The sequence below is a fragment of the Rousettus aegyptiacus genome, unplaced genomic scaffold (assembly GCF_014176215.1).
Source record: "Rousettus aegyptiacus isolate mRouAeg1 unplaced genomic scaffold, mRouAeg1.p scaffold_m13_p_17, whole genome shotgun sequence".
NCBI lineage: Eukaryota > Metazoa > Chordata > Mammalia > Chiroptera > Pteropodidae > Rousettus > Rousettus aegyptiacus.
This window is the reverse complement of record NW_023416292.1, coordinates 15,342,863-15,366,340: the sequence shown is the minus strand read 5'-3', so window position 1 is coordinate 15,366,340 and position 23,478 is coordinate 15,342,863. Positions and strand designations below refer to the sequence as shown.

Here is a 23,478-nt window from a genome sequence, read left to right as displayed (position 1 = left end):
CCTTCTGTGTGAAACATTATGAGATCTATTTCTACCTCCATTCTATTCCCCTAGCCAATTTAACCCTTCCTCTATGCTCCTATAATACTTTATAACTTCTGCTATTAGAGCATTTTCATATTGTATTATATTTTGATTTCATATCTGTCCATTACGTTAGTTTATGGCCATAAATTTATATGATTCTCAAAGTGTTATCTTAATGCCTGTCATTTACTAAGTATTTCATCAGTATTTGTTCCCAACATTTTATTATGAAAATTTTTATGTGTATAGAAGAGTTCGAACAATTGTATAGTGAACACCCTTATATGTGTTTAGCAAATATTTAATGAGTGAGTGAATGAAAAACTGTGACAATTCTCCTTCCCTTTATCTGTCCTTTCCTGTTCGATTGTCCTTTTTAAGATTGGGACATGGTATGTAACCTATCTTTTTATGCTTTATTTTATTCTCTACATGTGTTAATTTTAGACTCAAATCATTTAAACTGGATTGTTACAGTCTAGTTAAGATAATGAAAATAATTATAGTTAGTCTTGATATCTAGTAGAAGTTACAGGACTCAGATCTCAGCCCCCATCTCATTTAATAATCAACACTCAGAACAGAATCTAATGTTTTCTGGGTCATGGACCCTAGTGAGAATCTGATGAAAGCTGTAGACTATCTTCTTAGAAAAATGTACATACTCATGTACTCATAATAGGTATAATAGATATAATTACCATATTATGCTGTAATAGAGTCATAGTTTTAAGAATTTTTGTGGTAGTGTTTTATGCCTTTACGTGAAACATCTTGATCAGTTCTCTACAGTAGACCCATTAATATGAGTCACACACATGTAATTTAAACATTTTTAGTAGTCAGATACACATAAAGATATTTTACATTCTTGTTATTGTTGTCGTTTTAGATCTTTAGAACTCGATATGTGGTTTACAGTACAATTTGGACTAGGCACATTCAAGTGCTTAATAGTCATATATGGCTAATATCCACTCTTTCAGACATCGCAGGTCCAGATTGTTGTCATGTCTGCTTATATAATTTTGTTGGTTATTTTTTTATGAATCATGTACATTTTGGTAAAAGGTGTCAAGTGAATATTCAAAGTCAATTGTAATCCTATTTTCTGGGGTTCTTAAAGAAATCACTCCACACATCTTTTGCATTTTTTGTATTTTATAATATGCATATTATGATTTAGACCTTGCTAGAGGGGGGTCATTGAACATTGAATCTTAATATTAGTAATAGTTATTTTATTATTTTTAACCCATTGAAATTTCTGCCTTTTTTTCTTTTTTTGGTCTCTAAAATTAGCTTAGAGTTTCCATTTGCATGACTGGTTTCAGTTTGTCTGTTTTTTGTACTTTTTATTTAAAACTTGTTATTTTTTAATAATAGGGAAATTCATGGCACACCTTCCAATATAAGTCCCGGCCCTTTAGAGTCAAAGCATGCATATTGCGTGGATGTCAAAGAAGAAAAGCCTGAGAATGGGAACCGGTTGATAAGCAGTCGAGAAGAACGGAATGTACACTGCTGTGATTTTGAGAGTTCCCAGTCATCTGTCATCAATGATACTGTTATTAGGTTTTTAAACGATAGACCAGCAATCGATGCATTACAGAATTCTGAATGTTTGAGTAAGATGGCAGCTTCTATGAGAACTGAGGAAGAAAAGCCTAATAGAACAAAAGGAAATGAAAACAATTTGAAGGCTGCTGTCAGTAACATGGGCCATGACGTTGATCCAAAAGTGTTACGACTAACTGACTCTTCTCCATCTTCTACTAGTACTTCTGCTTCCCAAAGATTAGATACCTTAAAGCGGCGACAACATGATGTCAAGCTAGAAAAACTCAAGGAGCGAATTAGGAAACAGTGGGAACACTCTGAAGAAACAAATGGCCGGGGCCAGAATCTGGGTCATATTGACCACCCAGTAATGGTTGTAAATGTCGATAGCTCAGTGACAGCAAAAGTCAGGAAAGTGGCAACAGCACCACCTGCTCCAGCATATAAAGGTTTGTAAACAGTCTTTGCATCTTCCTCTCTCTTTCTGCCTCCTTGTCCTCATTTCTCCCTAGGATGTACTTGAGTAGAGATGATCATCTTTAGAACAAAGTATGATTCTCACATCAAGTGCATAAGAAATTAATTCAAGGTGCAGGTTAAAAATGCAGATTTCTGGATCGCTACACTGGACCTAAACCAGAATTTCTGGGTCGATTCCCAGCACTGAAATTTTTAATAAGTCCATCAAGAGATTCTTATAGTTTGTGAACCACTATATGAACATTTGATAAGTTGAACAAAAGAGGAAATAAAAGTACATTTTCAGAGAATTGAAAGAATATTGATCTTACTCTGCTCTTGTATTTGGCTTGTTATTAGAAATTTTTTTCAAAAGTAATATTTAAAAGAAAATTTAGTCAATTCCAGTTAAAATTTGGGTATAGAATATTTTGGCACTGACATTTGATTTCCGTTATTTTAACTTTAAAATTTTGACACTAAGCGTTTTTCTCCCCATTTTAAGAAAACAAATATTTAAATCAGATATTGGTAGATTTCCACTGAGAAAATGCTTTTCAGAGAGAATTTCTCATTTTAGCCACTTAAGTTTTTCTGTATGCTAGATTTAAGGAGTTTGTATTTTTATGTTCCTGAAATTATTTTTACAGGGTCATACATGTCAAATTTTTAATAAAGAGCTAATTCATTGATCAGATTAGTCTGTGTTAGTTAGACTTTTGTCATTAAAACTTCTGTTGTAACCTTTCTTTTGTGTGTATTTTCCCAAATTTTTCTAGATAAATGTATGAAGATTGAAATATTGTCAAGATTTATTTCTTCTCTTAGTTTTAAGTTATTAACAAGCTACGACAGTTTTTGCTGTAATCAACTTTGTTTTGTATTTTTCTACCAAGTCTAATTTTTCTCTGACCACTTTAGTAGTTTTTTATAGCCCTAAAGTGTCTTTTATCATTTTTTTTTTCTGCAGAACAAATCGTACTATATACAGTTTGAGCAATTATCAATTTTACTTTGTGTTACTATATTTTGCTAGTGATCGTCATTGCGAATAAGATAAAAATGGATAATTTGCATTTTATTCTAGCTAATTTGTCATAAAATTATGAGCAGTTTAGAATACTGAAAATAATGGCTGTTATCTATGATTGGTCTAACATATTATTAATAAAATTCTTTTATATCCTTTTAGTTACTTTTGTATCATGTATTAATTGTCCACACCGTTGACATAGTAAATAGCAAATAGTGGAGTCAAAGTGCTCTTGTTGTTTCTGATGGCGATTATCCAAAACTTTTGCTGTACTTAGACCATTAAATGCAGATTATACATTTAAGGTTTGTTCATTCTAGAAGTTAAAGTTCTGAAATTCCAGTTATTCCAGTAAGACAAAGTTAAGTTGGTCAATTTGGATTCATATTTTATTTAATAATTTATAAAAATCAAAGTTAAAAAGAAATAACCCTAAAGAATCAGAATAAAAATTTTAGCTGTAACTTTTTTTGAGTTGGTGATTAGATTTTGCATATTCCTTTTACTTACTAAAATTTTAATGTGCTTGTTTTCATAATAAAATATAAATACTACTTTGGGGGAGTTAATTTAAGAAATGTAGCATACATTTGAGAAATTACAACAATATGATTTCAACTGTCCTGAGCAATGGATTTTTTTTTTCAACAATGAATAACTGTTTTTCTGGTACCTTTTTGGTAGTGTAAATTAAAAATATCTTTATATGCTTTATGCTGAACTGACAGTTTCATTTGTTCGAATATGTAATTTACTTGGTTCACCAAGTCAGAAGATGAAAAGTGTGTACCTTGCAAAACTGTTGTGCTCCAACCACCAGGCCCCCTTTCTGGAGGGTACTTGTGTTAACAGTTTGTGTACCCTTCCAGAGATAATTTTTGCATACTCAGACAAATGAGAGAGACAAAGAGTATTTATTTTCTTTTTTTTTTATACAGTTGTTATAAAAAAATCCCATTCTAGACTTGGTTTTTCATTTATGCTTTTGTGTGCTTTATTTTTTTAAGGAGACATAGAAAGTGTTCTATGATTCTGCTTTAAATTTTGAAGTACTGAACAGTGTTTATGTGATTCTTTCTTATACTTATTTGATTGATATCTTTTTTTTTTCCCTGGTTTAAATGCCCATGAAGGTTAAGAACCTATATTGGTCATTCTTATTTTATTTCAGAGCTTAGTACAGTGTCTTGGACATATGTAAGTACACAGTAGACTTTTTATTCTATTTAATGAATTCAACTAGTAAGTAAAAAAGTAGATAAAGAATGGAAATAAAGACTGGGAGACAGAAAGAGAAACTGATATAGATATTGAAAGCTTCTTAAAGTTAACTTATAAGTAAAAATGCAAAAATAAAGAAAGACTCCCATAGAGATAAAAATTTCCTAAAGAGAAGAGGAGAAAAAATGATAGGGTTGAATGTAAGAAGAGAAATGTTGAGATAGCGATAGATGTGCATAGAATTGCCACACTTTCCTTATTACAAACTGTGGTTTGCAATATACTGAACACGAATGTGTTTACAGATTTTTTCTTTATATACGTATAGTCATAATTGTGTGCCCCTTGCCACAAATATAAGGTGAAATTAAATTTATGCTATTGTGCCTAAGAGCTGAATAGGTTATTTTCTATTAGACATGTAATTTACTTACCAGTACATTTTTACCTAATACCTCTAAAGTGCTTTTACCACTTTTTGATTCTGGCTTATTCTTTATAGTGATTTAATTTTACACATACTTATTGGCTGCCAAGTTTTTGTTAAGTTGAGCCATCTGAAAATATAAATCTTTGTACTATTCTGGTTATTGTACTCATTATTATTTTGCAAAATAACATTCCAAGTTTAGTGTATTTCTTAAATGGTGATGAATTTGAAGTAGAAAATCAGAATGGCAATTCCTAGGAAAAAGCATACATGTAATGTTTGTTGGGAAATCGAGCAAGTGTATTTTAAAGACCTACTTTTCACACTTCGAGTGTATTTTGCCTATGTAGGCAGCAGCTTGTCCATTTGTTAGCCACAGGCAAAATCAGACAGATGGTGGCAGTTAAAGCCTGTCTTCAGAGTAAAGAAGCAGCAGCAGTATAGTCTCTCTTAGTCTTGAGAAGGATAGTTTGCTACTCTGAAATTTATAATTTATGATTAAAATTTTTTATCATTTAGAGTTTCTCCATTCCTAGTCTTTTCGAACAAGTATATATTGCTTTATCTCACTGAAGCTTACTTTTTCCAAATAATATTTGGAAAATATTAGCACATTATGTGGCAGCTAATTATGCATTACTCTCTTAGCCTATTAAGCTGCTCAAAATCATTAGTTATATGGGAAATACAAATCAAAACCGTGATGAGATACCAGTTCACACCTACTAGGGTGACCGTAATAAAAAAGAGAGACAATAACAAGTGTTGGTGAGGATATGGAGAAATTGGAACCCTTATACGTCACTGGTGAGCATTTGAAATGGTACAGCCTACTTTAGAAAACAATTTGTCATTTACTCAAAAAGTTAAACATAGAGGTACCATATGACCCAGTGATTCTACTTCTAGGTAAAATACCCAAGGGAATTGCAAACACGTGTCCACACAAAAACTTGTACATGAATGTTTATAGTAGCATTAGTAATAATAGCTAAAAAATAGAAACACTCCAAATGTCTACCAGTTGATGAATAGATAATAAATGTCGGCATATCTGTACAATAGATTTTCATTTGACAATAAAAAGGAATAAATCTCTGATACATGTTATATATTGGATGAACTTTTAAAATGTTATGCTAAGTAAAAGAAGCCAGACACAAAAGTCCACATGTATGATTCTATTTATGGGAAATGTCCAGAATAGGCAAATCCGTAAAGATAGAACGTGGATTAGCAGTTGCCAGGGAATAGAAACAGTGGTGGGGGGAGCGATGCTAATGTATACAGGGTTTCTCTCCAGGGTGACGAGATGCTCTGGAATTAGACAGTGTTGACAGGTGTGGAGCTTCGCGAATATATTGCATACCATTGAGTCGTACACTTTAAAAGAGTGAATTTTATAGTATGGTAATTATATCTCACTTTAAAAGTATAACAAGCAAACTTATAAAGCAACTTTGATAAGAATGTTCTGTATTGTTGATATACATTAGGCTTCAGTCCTTCAGAGACCAAGATTCGAACACCTGATGGCAAAGTGTGGCAGGAGGCTGAATTTCAAAACATGAGTAGAGAACTGTATCGAGACTTAGCACTTCACTTTGAAGGTGAGAGTAGAGATTTCTAAGGTTTTGAGTTTTTTATCATACACCCTAACTAACTTATATTTAAACATAAAATTCTCACTAATCTAAAGATATTTCCCTTTTCTAACTGTATGGTATATGTACTTACCAGTGGTGGTTTCAGTCAGAAGGCTCTCATGGCCTCTGCATTCTGCTCCAGGATTAAAATTAGCATACATGGCTGATGAAACAGAAAGGAGGCTATTTTTAAACTGAGGGACTGTCAGGATAGGACCTCTTTGATTTGAAGGAAATATAACAGAATCTAGTGAAGTTTACTTTTATTAGACCTCTGAGATCTTTGAAATAGTCACTGATTTGGCAAGCAGCAGATAAGAAGGTACTAACATGTGGGCAAAGTGCAGAAAGAAATATGAACATTATAAGAAGGGAGTAATGTTAGAGAATTAGAAATATGAGGAATGCATGGAAGATTGGAAAAAATAGGAGAGTTGCACTCATAATGTTTTGAACACCTAGTGTGATTTTGGACAAGATGCTGGGTACTGAGTGTTCTGTGTTTTTTACAGTTGAGGAATTGGAGACTCCAAAGTTGCACAGAGTAGTTCAGACTTGAAGCCAAGATTCAAAACCAACTCTGCATGACTGTAAAGCCTGAGATTTTTCTAGTAAGCCCCCATAGAGATTCTTCTAATGAATTTTGTGGCATTAAATGTGCCTCTGGTTTTCCTACTATTATTACTGGAACATTTTATTCAGAAATTTTTTTCTCATGTGGAGAGGAAGTATAATGTAATAGTTAAGAGCAGAGATTTTTGAGTCTGCTTACAAGCGTTCAAATTCACTCTGCCACTTATTAGCTGTGTATATGACCTGTGTTACATAACCGCTCTTCCTTGATTTTCTGATCTGTAAAATAGGGATAATAAAAATATATCTCAAAGACAGTATCATAGGCTAGGAGAATGCTGTATGTCAGAGAGGTTTGTCTTCTTTCTTGTTATGGTATGTGAACTCTTCTCCTAGCTAAGAACAACCCATCTACTTGTGTTTCAGATTCCATTTGCTCGTATGTATTTAAGGACTTACTTTAGCCCTGTTTCCTTTCTGTTGCATCATCAAGCTTTCCCTCTCTATGAGGGCATGCCTGTCAGCCTACTGTTTGATAACATGCTGTTATCTCAGCCATCATAAAAGAACCCTCTTTTGGCTCGACTCTTCTGCTACAGCCCTCTTTATTTGCTCTTTATAGCAAAACTTCAGAAAGTTGTCTTCATTGTCTCCGATTTTTCTCCTTTCTTTTATTCATGAATCCTTTCTGTTAAGTTTCTGCTCCTACTTCTCTGTGAACTGCTATTGAGATCATCAGTGACTTCCATGTTGCCAAATCCAACGTTTAATTCTCTTTGTCATTTTACTTGATCTCTCAGCAACATTGGACATGATCGATCACTTCTTCCTTGAAACTCTTCACCTGACATCTAAAATAACATAAGGGTTTTGTTTTCCTCCCAAGTCTGGCTGCTCTTTTTCAGTTTTTTTTCCCTAATCAACTCCCTGCTCTCTATAAACTTTGGCATTCTCCATTCTCGTTACTTGAATCTATCTATCTCACTTCACTTCCCTCCTTTTTTTCTTTTATCACTTTATTTATCTACATACAAACTAGGCAAGCTCATCTAGTCTCAGGGCTTTAAATATTTGTTGTTGCTGATGATTCTCAAATTTATGTCTCTGATTTAAACTTTTCCTCTGAACTTGGACTGTTATATCCAGCTGCTAACTCCACATCTCCCTTTGAATGTATAATGGGTTTCTCAAGCTTAAGATATTCCAAATGGAGATAACTTAACTAATCAGGATCACTAAACACCCTTTAAACCTACTCCTCTGGTAGTCTCTCCATCTCAGGTAACCTGTCCTACTTGTTCAGGCCCCAAATCCCTGGCCCTTTGACTCATACCTTATGTCTAATATTGTTTTGAAATATATCTAAAATACTTGACCCACCTCTGTCACTACCAGCTAGGTCAAAGCCACTAGCAGTCCCTTGCCTGGATTACTGCTATTAATAGCCTTTTAACTAGTGTCTTTCCTTCTGCCCTTCTTGGAATGAGTGCATTCTCATCTCAGCTACTAGAGTAAGCTTGTTAAAATGTGATGGAGACCATATTACTCCTTTGCTCAGAATCTTCCAAAAAAAAAAAAAAAACTCGCCATCTCATTTTTGAGTAAAACCTGAAGTGCTTACGGTGACTTATCAAGCCCTCATGATCTGGACCTCAGTTGGTCTCTAACCCTAGTTCTCACTGCTCCTCTCTCTCGTCTCTTTATGCGCGCTGGCAGCCTGCAAGTTCTTAGACACTTGGTATGCTCTTGCCTTAGGGCCTCTGATTCATGCTTATTTCCACTTTGCTCGGAATGCAGAGCTCTGTACGTATTTTAAAGTACATTTATTCAGATCTGTAATTGAGATTAATTTTCAAATTTTTATATATAGTATATTCCCCAGATTGGAATTTGAAAAATTATTGAGTAGTAATTTACATGTGAAATACCTTGCCATATTTCACTAGCATAACCATAAAGGTCCTCATTTGGGAATATTATATTGAGCATTTTATGAAGTTTTATTCTAGAAGTTCATGAATGTCTCACCTAGGAATTTTTAAATGAAATTGAAATCTGAAGAAGTGCTTACCTCTGAGATTCTTTAGATGCTATGGCTTAGAAAGCATTACTGTTGCAGCTTCTTCCAGTCTGAGAAAACGATGTGAAAAAAAAGGTCAATTTCTTAAGGTTTTCCTGAAAAACAAAACAAAAAAAAAAACCCCAGCAGCAACAACAGAGAATTAGAACCTAACAGTGGGGCAGGGATAATCTGTGGACCTTTCCATAAGTGGACTTAGCATTGGTAGCTTACAGCGCATAGACACAGTCTCCGTGAAGATTCCTTTCTCCCTACTTGAGGCATATGCTTCATATTGATTTTTCATACTGGGGGGAGGATGAGTGAGTGGGTAGGAATCATAATATTTGCTGAACATGTTTCTGCTTTTCAGATGATATCTCAATGAAAGAGAAACCAGCTGAAAAAAGTAAAGAAAAGAAAGTGGTCAAGCCAGTAAGAAAAGTCCAAAAGGTAGCACAATTATCAAGTCCAGAATGCAAAACAGGTTAGTTTTCTCAATATCGTGTGTATCTTAAAGTTATATATTACTGAAATGGCACCTACATGGAAATAAATATTTGTTAACTGGATTTTCTCATTGTTTGGCACATATGAAAGTTCAATACATTTTACGAATTATCTCATGTATGTGTATTATGGAGTTAAAATTGACAACATAAGCTATACCTATTTAGAATATATAGTTTGATCAGTTTTCATATATGTATTATCCATGAAACCATATGTTCACCACGATACTGAACACATCTGTCCCTCCAAAGCTGTTTCTATCATTTTAAATAGAAATTAACCAGATTAAAGAGAGTGATTTTTATGTAGTGAATTTTTATATACAAAGGGATTGCTTGTGACTTGTCACTGAGTCTCTTATAGAGAACAAGTGTTGGTCAAGCAAAGTATGGCAGTCCATGCCAGTAGTAGTCAGACTGTACTCTGAATAGATCAACACTGGGAAGAAGAAAATTCCCTGGTTCCATAGTGATCAACATTCTGATTCAATCCAGAGTGCCCAGGTTTATAACAGCTTTGTTACTTTGTTAAATGAATTAATTTTAGTGTCCTTCAGTTTTCCCATATGTAAAATGGGAAAGCAGAAGTACTTCTCACTGAGTTGTTGTGAGAACTAAAATAGTTAATACCTAAAAGAACTCAATATAGAACATGGCATCTGATAACCACTCGAATGTTAGGAATGATTGCATTAATAATAATTATGATTTTTGTCTATACTGAAATGGTTATTTAGTATGTCATATTCATGTCAGTGAGTGATTTGGGCCAAGAGAGTGTAAAAAGTTGGGAACTTGGCACTTAGTTTGGAGACATTCTGAATCAATCATTTATACATTCATTCATTCTGTAAATATTTTTGAGCACTTGCCATATGTATGGCATTGGGTTATACTAAGCTCAGGCAGTATACTGGTTAAGTGGGATGCTTGTAGTCCCTGCTCTTTGGGATGCTCGTAGTCCCTGCTCTTTTGGATCTTGTAATTTTATCAGGAAAATAGTAGATACATAGATTAAAGGGTGATGAATGTATGATAGGGGGCGTACAGTCTTATGGGAAGAAAGAGCAGGAGTGAAGGGCACTGGTTTTTGGCTGGGCACTTATTTTTCTGGTCATAGACTAAGCAGTAGAGTGGTAATTAACATAATTTGTGACACCCATGGTTAACTCTAGATGTCAAAAGAGAATGACTGTGGCTGTGTACAAATAAAAAATATGATATTACAGAAGTATGAATGAATTATCTGAATGTAAACTAAACTAATTCTTACTTTAAGAAAAAGTAAGATGTGCTATTTTTCATGTGATACCGCGTAATACTGTTGTTGGGCATAGCTCGAAATGAAGCATTAGGACTACTATAACACTGAACTTGGGTTGTAGTTGTCCACTTTCATGGTAGGCTGATTTCCATGTGTGCACTGTGGCAATGACCAAGACAGAGAATCATTAAATGTGCCAAAGCTGTATTAATAGTTTTCTATAGTGAAAGTCCTCTTTTTGTGCCAATGACAGCATGAAAACTATTCCAGAAAGCCAAATTTAGAAATAACCACCCAGCATATTCAGAAGCCAACATTTATAAATAACTACCCAGTATATTCATGGTTGCTTGCTTTTGATTCAGAAAATTAAGCTGAAATTGAAGAGAAGAAGCTTGTTCTCTCATTTTGCTAAGGAACATAAAGTTTCTTATAAATAGATTGAGCAATAGACTTAAAACCTTTTAAATATTTTAGATAGACTGTTTAAGGTTAATGACAAGGTGCAAAAATATTTTTCTTAAGTAAATAGCGCACATTTATAATTCATGTTTCTTTATAAGAGATGTTTTCTTAAAACTGTACTTACATTTAAACTTTTAAATTAGAAGTCCTCTTTAAAGAAACTCTAAATGGAGTGTCTTTTATTATAAATACAATAAAATAGCATCACAGAGAGCTCGAAAGATAAAAAAAACACAAAAACTGTTACCTTTAAAGTATTAGTATTATTTTGTGTACTTCCTTATAATAGTTTTAAAATCATTATAGTATATGATTATAATCATTATATACATAAAATTTTATCTTTTTCTTTTAGCATGTTTCACAGAACATTCTATTCTGTTATTTCTTATAGAAAGGGTAATAAAGGGTAATTTGAAATAACCGTGTAATTAACTATTCTCCATTCTTCAATGTTTAGGTTACTTCTGATATTATAAAAACTGAGACAGTGAACATTTGCATTTATTTTTTTTCTTTTGAATAATTTCTAATAGATACAGTGCTATTACTTGGATTATTTGAGAAAGGTAAATGAGTGCTTTTGGGGTCCCTGACACATTTTTTTTAAAGAAGCTATATCCATTTACATTTCAATAAGCAAATAAAACACTTTTATTGTAATTTTACTAGCATTGGCTATGACTGTAGAAATCTATTTTTCTAATTGAATTAACTATGAATGTAAAATTTTTTTCTAATTTAATTAGCTATGAATGTAAAAATCTTTCTAATTTAATTACATTTAAAGTACTACTTTACATCTAAGTACTTACATATTTATTTCATGTTTATTTTTTTCTGGTTTCTATTTTATAAAGTGTTATGTCATTTGTTATTTTTTAAGTTACTGTCTATTTTAAAACTGTGGTCTAATTTTAATATTTTTTATAATCTGAAAATAATAAATGAAAGATTTTCTCCTTGTAAACAGCTATATTTATTGGAACATTCTTTTATTTTTATGAACTTTTAAAATTAAGGCAATTGAAAATATTTATATTTGTTTTTTGAATGTCATTGTTTTATGCATAAAAAGTATAGTATAGTTTTGGTATGTTTTTGTAAAATGTGAAATTCTATGTAACACCATCCCCTCCAAAAGGTAATCCCTGTTAATTGTTTGTTATAAGTTATATATTTCTGCAGATTTTTTTCTGTGCTTACATTAAGTCATTTGTTCAGCAAACATTTTACTCTCTGTTAGATACTGTGCTAGTATTGGTAAACCAAACACTTATTATAGTTAAGACATATTTTTGTTCTGTGCCAAAATTGTTGGATTTAGTGCCCTGTTGTTGATGTTTCAGTCATCATTATTAATATTTGGTACTTAACTTTTGAAGCCTTTTACACTTATTTGAGATGTAAGGGTAAATCAAGATTTAAACAAACTGTTTATTGATTTTGGGGACTTGGAGTTAAAAATAAAAATAGATTGTAAACCTTTGACTTTGGTCTAAGATAAGCAAATATTATTAGAAAACCTCTATTAGTAGATATACTTCCTAGAGATAAACTTTAAATTCAGCCCAGTATGTGTGTGTGTGTGTGTGTGTATATGAATATATGTATATTTTAGGTAGCAGCCGTCTGATAAGCACATCTTCTTGGCGAGATGGACAAAAATTAGTAAAGAAAATTCTGGGACCTGCACCCAAAATAGAGCAAAAAGAGCGAAGAACAGTATCAAGTGACAGAAGTGGAAGAGAGAGAACTACTAAATCTGGTAAGTAAATTATTAAACTAAATTATCACAATTAAAATCAAGAACAACAATCAAAAGAGAATGATTTATGACTTTGATTTATAATTGTGACTGTTGCTCAGAAAAGAAAGCATGTTCTGTTGGACTTGTCCGTGGATAATTTCCACACATACATGTTATGGTGATCTTTATTAAGCCTTTCGTTTATGTTATATTAATTACATGTGGCTGTCATTGTGAATAGCAAAGCGTCATATAATCCAATATTATTAGACTTTTAGGGACCTTAAGAAAATCAAGTCCAATCTTTCTCATCCCTATATACACAAACACAGGCATACACTCACAAGGTTGAATTTTTTTTCTTTGGCAGATTAGGAAATTGGTCCTGAGAGAGAACTGACTTTTCTCAAGGAGATTGAGTCAGTGGGTGGCAAATTTGATCTAAGATCTACAACTCTTCAGTTTGACCCTCAAGTCTATTACTTTTTTTAAAATGTCTTGAATGCTATTTGGAATAACTAGTTATTTTTTTATGAACACTAATTTTGGGAAATGAAATAAAAATACTTACAGGCCAGCTTTCCTTTTCAGCAGCAAAATTTACCTTAATCAATTTTAACTTCTGGAATGGATTCAGGAAGAAATGCAATTACAACTATAATTTGGTTTATAAAAGCCAACATATACTTTGTATTTGCTCCTCTTTGCTTTCATTTAGCTTGTAAATAAACCCACATGTATTCTCAGTCTAAAATTAATGTAGCAACAAATATCTAGATGATAAAATGATTTTTTTTTCATGTATTTAATATCATGTCATTCTTTGGAGAGTTGTGGCAGCTTAACATTGTTGGTTTTTTGATCATCTGTTTTGGAGATTTGGAGAAGGAGAGAAAATAATAATATTAAATATGCACAAGGGAGAAATAGTAATTCTCTATTAATAGTTCAATATTCACATCAATAATAAGATCTGTATTTCAGAAATATTAGAAGATGCATTTTCCCCCAAATGGCAAAGAAGCATAGTATTTCCAAAGATTGAAATTCTTTTCCTACTGCTAAAAAAAATGTTTTTCTTTCCTTCTATAATATTTTTTAGAAGATTTTATATGATATTTGACTAAGAGTTTAAGATAAGGTGAAACTCCCTAATTTTCTCCTTTGTGCAATAAATCTTAAGAATGAATACAGAATTTTAATACATCACTAATAGTTCATCTTTTACAGGGGGTCATATTGGGAGAGCAGAATCTGATCCCAGGTTGGATATTTCGCATAGACATCTCCCACGAAACTCAGAACATTCAAGTAGAGCTCGGTCTGAAAATAACATAAAGAAATTAGCTACATCTCTTCCAGACAATAAACAGGAGGAAAATACTGCCTTAAATAAGGACTTTTTACCTGTTGAAATTCGTGGAATTCTTGATGACCTACAACTGGATTCTTCAGCTCAGGCTACAAGGCAAGAGACAGTAGAGTTACAGAATCAGAAGTCATCAGCACCAGTACAACCTCCTAGAAGTCATAGCCCAATAAAAAGAAAACCTGACAAAATAACAGCTAATGACGACCCCCCAGTCATTTCTAAAAAGCGCCACTATGACACAGATGAGGTACGACAGTACATTGTTAGACAGCAGGAGGAAAGGAAGAGGAAGCAAAATGAAGAGAAGAAGGCTCAAAAGGAGGCCACTGAGCAGAAGAACAAACGATTGCAGGAGCTGTACCGGAAGCAGAAAGAAGCCTTTACTAAAGTAAAAAATGTGCCTCCTCCTGAGCCGTCAGCAACTAGGCGGCTGCAGGAAACTTACTCCAAATTATTACTAGAAAAGACCTTGCTTGAAGAGCCAACTCATCAACATGTTACGCAGGAAACACAGGTAATGGTAGTGGCAGAAATATACAAAGGGGAGTAATTTATGGTGAGGAAAAGTCTATTTGCTTGCTATACTATTTAAAAATTACTAACCATTCCTGATATCCAGGTGTATGCTCAGACAATATTTGAGATAATGACATTTATTGTATATGAAGAGTAATTTGATAAATATGACTGAAAGTCAGTGCTCAGTTTCTCAGAGTGATTGTAACTGATCTCTGTTCATGTCATTCTTGCTATAGTTATTTTCCTGCCTAGTTTTCATGGTATTGCTGAGTGAATAAAGTTAGATTATGATAACGAAAAGCCTAGTTTTGTAATCTTTGCTGAAATTAGAAAATATCCTAATTTAGTGTTATAATTTTGTGAGTATAGCTAATGTTTTAAAGAATATTAAGAGTAACATTAAGTGTGTATCATGTGCCTCATACTGTGTTTTAAAGATTTTAAAGGCTTAAGCTTCAGTGAACTCTCATAACCCTGAGAAGGTGTATATACTATTAGTATTTCTACTTATCAGGTGAAAAACTAAGGTTTAGAAAGAGTATTACTTCTTTCAAATTATGAAGTTAGTATTAGATGCCCTCGTTGGATTTCATATGTCATTTTGCTGTTAATTATAAGGACTGTTTTTAAGACAAACTTAGTTTGAATTGATTTTATATGAGAGGAAAAAGCCTCTACATTTCATGATCTTTGTTAAGTTGAAACTACTTAATATTTGTCTCATGTACTCCCTGAATATATCTTTGTGATGGGTGTCAGATAAATTTGATGTCCTTTTTCCTAGACCAGACCAGGATATCAGCCATCTGGAGAATCCGACAAAGAAAACAAAGTGCAGGAACGTCCCCCAAGTGCATCTTCCAGCAGTGACATGTCTCTGTCGGAACCTCCTCAGCCTCTTTCAAGGTAAAAGGGGAGAATGAAAGATGATTAAGATGAAATTTATGTTTAGTTCAGAGAATAGCGGTCTATGCTCAGTTAATTTTGTTGACTGGCCTTATGTGTGATCAAGAAAGAAGTATATTTAGAAATTATTAATAATAAATAGTTACTATCTTCTGAAGAAGACTTAAGCTTGGTTGCATCCAGACTTACTATATCCCCTAACATCAATTTTTACTGTATCCCTTATTTTATTTAACTTTTACCTGTCCTTTAATATCCACTGTAAATACCAGTTCCTCCTGGGGATCACCTGCAGTTAGAAGCACTCTTGCTCTGGACTAAACACACAATAAAAGTTTGTTGGATGAATTGATCACAGTAAAATTAATATTTTAACGTATCTGTGGTGTATAATTTTCAAAAGACATTTCTGTATGCATTACTATTCAGAGTTTCTTCTTATGACTTATACTCCAGGAGAATAGTAATACTGATAAAAAATAGCTAAAATTTACTGAATAGTTGTTAGGTTCCAGGTACCGATCTAAGAACTTTGCATATTGAATCTTTGCAATTCCTTGAGTTAGGCACGGTAATTCCCGTTTTACAGAAGTAATTGAAGCCTAGAGTTTAATTAACTTTCTCAAACATCAAACGTTAGTGGTAGAGATGGATTTGAACTTTGAACTTAAGGAGTCTGATTTCAGAAGCCTGTGGCTTTAACCACTCCACACACTGCCATGCAGTAAGTGAAATATTTCATATGATTTGTTTACATTTCAGATTTTAAGCATAAATACACATTTTTGAATTCGACCACCTTTTGGTAGATGTACTTACGCTCTTGTTCATCTCAGTCCCATTACTGTTGTCAGACATATCCTGTTGGCTTCATGTCTTCAGTTTTCACCTTTCCCTGAATTTGTTTCTGGCTTACAAGTTACCCAATATTAAAAACAAACCAAACATAAACAAATCTATTACTAGACTTTATTACCTGGCCTATGTTTCTCTCCTTTCCTTTAAAATCAAATTCTTTGACTTGCGATATCTAACCTATTACCTCTACTTTCTCTCTACTGGTTCCTTAGCTTCCCCATTTCCGTTAATAGTTTTAGCACATTTCAGTTACGTTATGCTTAAAAGCATGGCTTTTTTTTTTTTTTTCTTTTACCTTCATGGCTCATAAGTTACTTATCTGACCTTGAAGACCTTGAAGATCCAACTCAAAAGTCACTTTTCTTGAGTTAGCAGAGTTCATTGTTCCCTGTCTACACTCTATGGAACTTTATGTATTTCTGTGTTAGTTCTTGTGACGTTGTATTTTAGCTGTTTATTAGTCTCTGATCCCTGCTAGATCTTGAGAAACTAAAGAGTAAGAATTAACTCTTAACTGGAGTAAGTCTCCATTTTTATTTCCCCCTGTTCTTCTACTATCCACATAACCTGCTGTAAAATTGGCATTCTAAATCATTGGATTTAAAGATTTGAGAATTTTACTCAGTTTACTCAGCAGTATCTTCATATTTGTACCTTCCTTTACATTCCCACACTACCAGCTTAGTTCAGGCCTTGATAACCTCACACCTTGCATTTGTAAGAGTCTGTATTCAGTGGCGTAGAATCTGTGCACTAGTCTTCCTTTTCACATTCCATTTTCATAGTAGCCCCTCAGTGTAAAACACTGCTACAGCGTAACCTCCAACCAAACCTTGCATGACATATTTTTCAATTCCCTTATCACCGTGGGTACTCACCAGATGATTTTTTTTTTTAGCTTAATTGGTAGGACTTCATATTTTTTCATACTAGTTTGGTATAAGGTTTCATCCTGTCTAAATAACTTTGAATCATAATTTGATAATTTGTAGAATTAGCCATGCCTTTCCGCTTTGTTATCTGCAGATTTGATAAATATCTCTTCATGTCATCATCCAAAAATAATGGGCAAGACCAAGGACAAGACCTCATGTTATTTTTTTTTTAAGAATCTTCTTAATGGTTAACATCAGCCTTTAATATTTCTGTAGTAACCCTTAATACACAAGGTGTCTATAGTCTGGAAACACAGATGAATTATATAATGTCGTCTGGGACAGCTTTGTTCTATTTCTGGACTTTATGGATACCCTGCCCTGTATCGCATATTTATTATGATTAGTACTCAGAGTTTTGCATTGGTACTCATTGTTTGATGTTCATTTTTTTAAAGAATTAGTTTGTAATAATCTGATTTCTTAAGTATGTACAATGTTAAATATAAATGTTTAGCATTTATTTTACATTTGTTGATTAAAATAACATATATCATGCCTATGTTAATAGTTAGCAATCTTAAGCATTTTTCTTTTACATAACATTATTTTTAAAGGGAAGGATAGAGCCAGTGTTGTAAAGAATTTTGTCTACGATTTTAAAGGTTATAATGCCTTCTCTTAATAGTTTAAAATGTGTGATATCTTAGTTGAAGAAAACAGTTTGCAAACAGTATATATAAGATTCCATTTTTGTGAAAATAACACCAAAATACAACATACACATAGAAAAATGTTCAGAAAGGTATAATTCTGAGTGAAAAAATTAATAGTGCATCTTTCTCATTGTTTAGCTATGAGTGATTGTTATCTTTTTTATACTCTTCGCCTGTCTTTTTTTTTTCAGTGAGTATACATTACTCTTATAATCAGAAAAAAAAAACAAAACTTAAAAAGGTAGCTTAGTTATGAGTTGCCGTGTTAACTAACCTGTCGTGACTTTTTTTTGCAGAAAGGACTTGATGGAACCTACTTGGACGCAGCCTGACAGATTGAGCCCGCGAGTCCACCATGCTCAACCACAGCCTCCTGTTGGAACAGCTGGAAATTTGCTCTCCCAACTCTTGAGTCTAGAGCATGTAGGGCTTTTGCATAAGGATTTCGAATCTATTTTATCAAGTAGGAAGAATCATAATATGGCTTCAGGGCCATTATCCTTTACACCTCAACCGTATCTGACCTCCCCAGTTGCTCATTCAGATGCCTTGTTAAAACCTAGTACCAGCCAATTTAAGAGTAAACTGGATCGTATTGAAGCCTTGAAAGCAACAGCTGCTTCTTTGTCCAGCAGGATTGAAAGTGAAGCCAAGAAATTAGCTGGGGCTAACATTAATTATGGGTCAGTATGGAACACTGAGTATGATATGCAGCAAATGCCTCAAGAAGATGGACCTTGGACCAAGGCTATAAGTCCACCTGTGAAAGAGGATACTGAAGATGTTTTCTCTGCCCGAATTCAAAAGATGCTGGGAACTTGTGTATCTCATGCAACTTTTGATGATGAGCTTCCTGGTGTGGGCAACCTTAGTGAATTTAAAAAGCTTCCTGAGGTGATAAGACCTCACAGTGCCATATCAAGCTTCAGAATGAGATCCCCTGGTCCCAAACCAGAAGGGCTGCTGGCACAATTGTGTAAGAGGCAGACCGACTCGTCTAGCTCTGATATGCAAGCTTGTCCTCAAGACAAGGCCAAAACGTCTCTTGGTTCCAGCATAGAATCAGTCAGTGAAGGCCCTCTTCTTAGTGAGGGAAGTCTCTCTGAAGAAGAGGGGGGCCGAGATGGACAGCCCCCTCTGAAGGTAACAGAAATCTTAAAAGAAAAGGAATTTTGTGCTGGAGAAAGAAATGCTTATGAACCCATGAAAGAGTTTCAGACAGAAGCTGAAAAATTCTTGCCACTTTTGGGACACATAGGTGGTACACAAAGCAGAGGACGTTGGGAAGAATTGGCAAAGGGAAGTCCACATAGTGTCATTAATATTTTCACAAAATCGTATCAAGTATATGGAAAAGGTGAGAAAAATAAATAAGCCTCGTAACATTTGTATGTTAAGCAGAATTATTTCATAATCTGTACAAGATAATACTGAAGTATAGATTCTTACTGTTAATTATGAGGATAATGGAAATACTGTCTAAATCTAAATTACTTGCAAGCTTTAACTAGAATACTGTAATTTAATCTTTAAAATTTTATTTCTTTTAGTCATAAAATAATAGTTGATTGGTAGTAATAAAAATTTTGGTCTAATTTGGAGAAATTCATAAGTGTTGTTCAAGATTGGTATGTATCAAGTGTGTATTAGGTTTTCTGTGACCATAGTTATTAAGAGAGAAAAAAGCATATTTCTTAATAGTGGTTTGTGAATCATTGGGAATATAGTGTTTAAGAATCAAGAGGGGGCAACTATAGTGACATTTCTAATATGGAAACAAATCTAACATGGAATCTATCACTGTTTGTCAAAATTAATTTTAAATATAGACTTCGACACAGTAATGTAGCTACATAATTGGTTTCTGAAACAATGAATTCTAAAGTTTCCTTTTTATGCCTGAGATCCTTCAACATAACTTTCCTTTTCTATGATAGACTCAATTCCTGAAAGTCCTTTCCTCTGTTCTTCCTGCCACAGGGAGATTCTACCCATCTTATGCTAACATAACCTTATAGAATTTCCAGATTGGAGAGTGAGGCTGAGCCTAAGTCACCTATTGATGCTTTGTTTTTTGTTTCCATTCTACATAGTAAACAACTTATTTGAGAAATGAATTGATTTCATCTGTTTATCTTATGCTTCATTGGTATCACATTGCAATTTCTTAGAATTTATATTTGGTTACTTCATTATGATCTTACATAGATTTATATGTAACACTTATTTCTGTAAATGGTACTTTCGAAGTTCTTTGGATTTTAAAGCTCTTTTGATAAAAGCAAAGTGCTTTTAAATCATAACCTTATTTTTCTTAAGAAAATTGGGTTCTTAAATCCTTCTCTTAGATTTTCATTAAGATTTTATAGTTATACTGAAAAATTTAGAGTTGACACTATGTATCTGGGATTTGCTTCAAAATAATTTGTAAGGAGAATGAAAGATGTATGGAATAAGAGGTTTAACTGAAACTAGATTGATACACTGGTTTCATTATGCTCTTCTCTACTTTTCATGCATGTTTGAAAATTTTCATAATTAAAATTTAAAAAATGTATTTTTAAATATAAAGATAAATTGAAAAGAAACCCTAATAAAAGCAAACTAAAATGTTCCTAAATCCATGTTGTTAATCTCTTATGTTGTGGAGAGCGTTGCTTGTAGTGTTTTTATTTATTTTTTTAAACACATTTTAATTATTACTTTTGACAGGGTTTGAAGACAGGAGGGAAAGAGGAACATCAACATCACGGCCTTTGAATGCCATCTCAAGCCCTCTGAGCAGCGTTTCGTATGAAGATGATTTTGTCTCCTCTCCAGGGAGTAGAACTTTGACAGAAAAAAATGCAGCTCTTGAACCTAGGTATGAATATGTTGAGAATGTGGAATATAATCTGAAGAGTGAGAAAAATGTAGAAATGAGAACTGTAGTCTGAATATTAGTCAAATTGTGCTTGTTTAAAGACACATGTAGAGTTTGCTAGCATAGTGGTTATTAAGAGCACAGGCTCTGTATTCAGACTGCCCGGATTTAAGTCCTGGCTCTCTGGATTATTAGCTGTTTTGGGGCATATTACTTAACCTTCCTGTGCTTCAGTTTCCTTCTCTGTGAAATGGGAAAAATAATAGTATCTACTTCAAGAGTGTTATGACTATTCAGTTAAATAGAAAGCACTTATAACAGGGCCTAGCACATAGGTTGTTAAATCAGTCTCTGAATCCTCAATAGAGGATGGGATTGGGAAGCTGTCCCGTAGTGTACTAACGTTAAAAGGATTAAGAAATAGTTTCCTCTGATAGAATGGAGGATGACCAGATAGATAGATCCTTGACTCCATGATCCCAAGTAATCAGAAAAATTTTTTTATGATTGATTAACATCTAAACTTTTGCAAAGCTTTGAAGAATAACTTAATATTTATTGAGCACTTAATGTGCAAGGCACTAAAAGGACTAAGGGGAGAGCTGTACCTGTGTTAATCCATTTTTACAATAGCCCAATGTGATAAGTACTAATGTGGCCATTCCTGCTTCAGGAAACTGAAGCTCCAAGGTTAAGGTACTTGTCCAAAGTCATATAGTGAGTGAGTCAGACCTTGCAGGAGAGGATGTCCTCCCTAAATTTTGTAACCATGTAAAGTAGTCTGTAATTACTCACATTCGATATAATTCTCTTCAAATATTATAAATTGTAACCTACATAAAATTATTGGATGATCTTTTAAAAATTCTGTCTAGTTTGACTTATGAAAATAAGTATTATTAAAGTTATAGCAGGAAAAGTATAGTTTTAAATTTTGAGCTCTAAAGAAAAGATTGAAAGAAAAGATTGAATTTTTAAATCAAAACTTGTAAAGGTTTAATTGTGGTGATATTTAATAGCACCAATCAATATGATTTGTTGTCTTTTATTTCTAGGTTGAAGTAGAACGTATCGTTTCCTATAAGATTATCAGAAGGAAAATAATCATCATATATTAAATCATAAATCCAAATAGAAATTGAGGCCACATTTTCTAGTATCCAATGTTATTTTATTTTTCTATTATATATCTGAATTATCCATTTTTATTGGTTTCACTTCAATAAACAACTCCCTGAGATTTTTCTCAGTAATAAATTGAACTGTAGGAAATAATCCAGGCCTGTGGTAGTAGCACAATAAAGAAAAGTGGAAGGCATCTTTGATTAAAGTTATATTCTCTCTGTAGTTAAATAGATTAAAAAATATCTGTAGTCTTAGCTGCATTTTAAGACTTGTTATTTCTTTCTTCCACTGTTACTTAATCTTTGACAGTATTGGTGGTAGCAATTTAGGCCTTCAGGAGGAGCAATCTAGCAGAAAGTCTGCCTATGACCTTTCCTCTGTGGATGTCACCTCCCAGCACTCATCAGGGGCCCAGTCTGCTGCATCGTCTCGGTCATCTGCTTCTTCTAAAGGAAAGAAGGGAAGAAAGGAAAAGATGGAATGTAAGTGGAATTCTACATGGTGACTTTTTCTCTTACCATTGACTTTGTGGTAGTGATCTGAACTTATAATTTTATTCCATAAGAAGTTAGATGAACTCTATGATAATGTAGATAATTAACTTTCATATTTATCATTATAATACTCTTTTATATATAACATAAACCTTTTGCTTAGTACAAAAGGAGTTCATTTGTAATTATAAAAAGCAGGATTACAGATAAACAGTCATATAAGAAATGAAATATCCATTGATCCCTCTGCTCAGAGATAACTACTATTAACCTTTTCGGTGCCTATTTTTCTAATATATACATAGAACGATACACACACATACTTATACACACACGTCTCTATTTAAAAAAAATCATTGTTTTGCAGTGGCTTTTTAAAAAACTATGGTATATCATGTATATTTCTGAGCATCATTAAATACTCAAATTTTCTTATCTATAAGATAAAGATGATAATAATAGATGCTTCATGTGGTAATTTTGACACATGAAATTAACGGATAGAACATGCATTTGGGCACTCTAAGTATTTTTGAATGATTGAGGAGAATGCCCTTCACTTTCCTCCATACTGCTTTAATTTGGTTATAATTCGCTCTGTTGAACTGGAGGTGAGAAGATACAGAAATTAAGCAGAAGCGTCTTACACTCACAGGGTAGTCCTTCCCTGGGGGATGATTTTGCCTCCAAAATTGTTTTTTCTAAATGTAAAAAATTGCTCATTGAGTTAAAAAAAGGAGGAGAAATTAGT

General features: G+C 33.3%; 1 protein-coding gene across 6 annotated transcripts in view; it reads left to right on the top strand.

The window, feature by feature from the left end:
- CEP350 (centrosomal protein 350) overlaps positions 1 to 23,478 on the top strand; it is a 116,477-nt gene that overhangs the window by 28,586 nt on the left and 64,413 nt on the right. For all 6 annotated transcript variants that reach the window (XM_036234556.1, XM_036234555.1, XM_036234557.1 and 3 more), the window contains 9 exons: positions 1,414 to 2,036; positions 6,227 to 6,340; positions 9,382 to 9,495; positions 12,871 to 13,017; positions 14,230 to 14,885; positions 15,675 to 15,796; positions 18,542 to 19,602; positions 20,958 to 21,108; positions 22,543 to 22,715. In XM_036234556.1, coding sequence (XP_036090449.1) covers positions 1,414 to 2,036; positions 6,227 to 6,340; positions 9,382 to 9,495; positions 12,871 to 13,017; positions 14,230 to 14,885; positions 15,675 to 15,796; positions 18,542 to 19,602; positions 20,958 to 21,108; positions 22,543 to 22,715 — 3,161 coding nt within the window. The remainder of the gene's footprint in view (positions 1 to 1,413; positions 2,037 to 6,226; positions 6,341 to 9,381; positions 9,496 to 12,870; positions 13,018 to 14,229; positions 14,886 to 15,674; positions 15,797 to 18,541; positions 19,603 to 20,957; positions 21,109 to 22,542; positions 22,716 to 23,478) is intronic.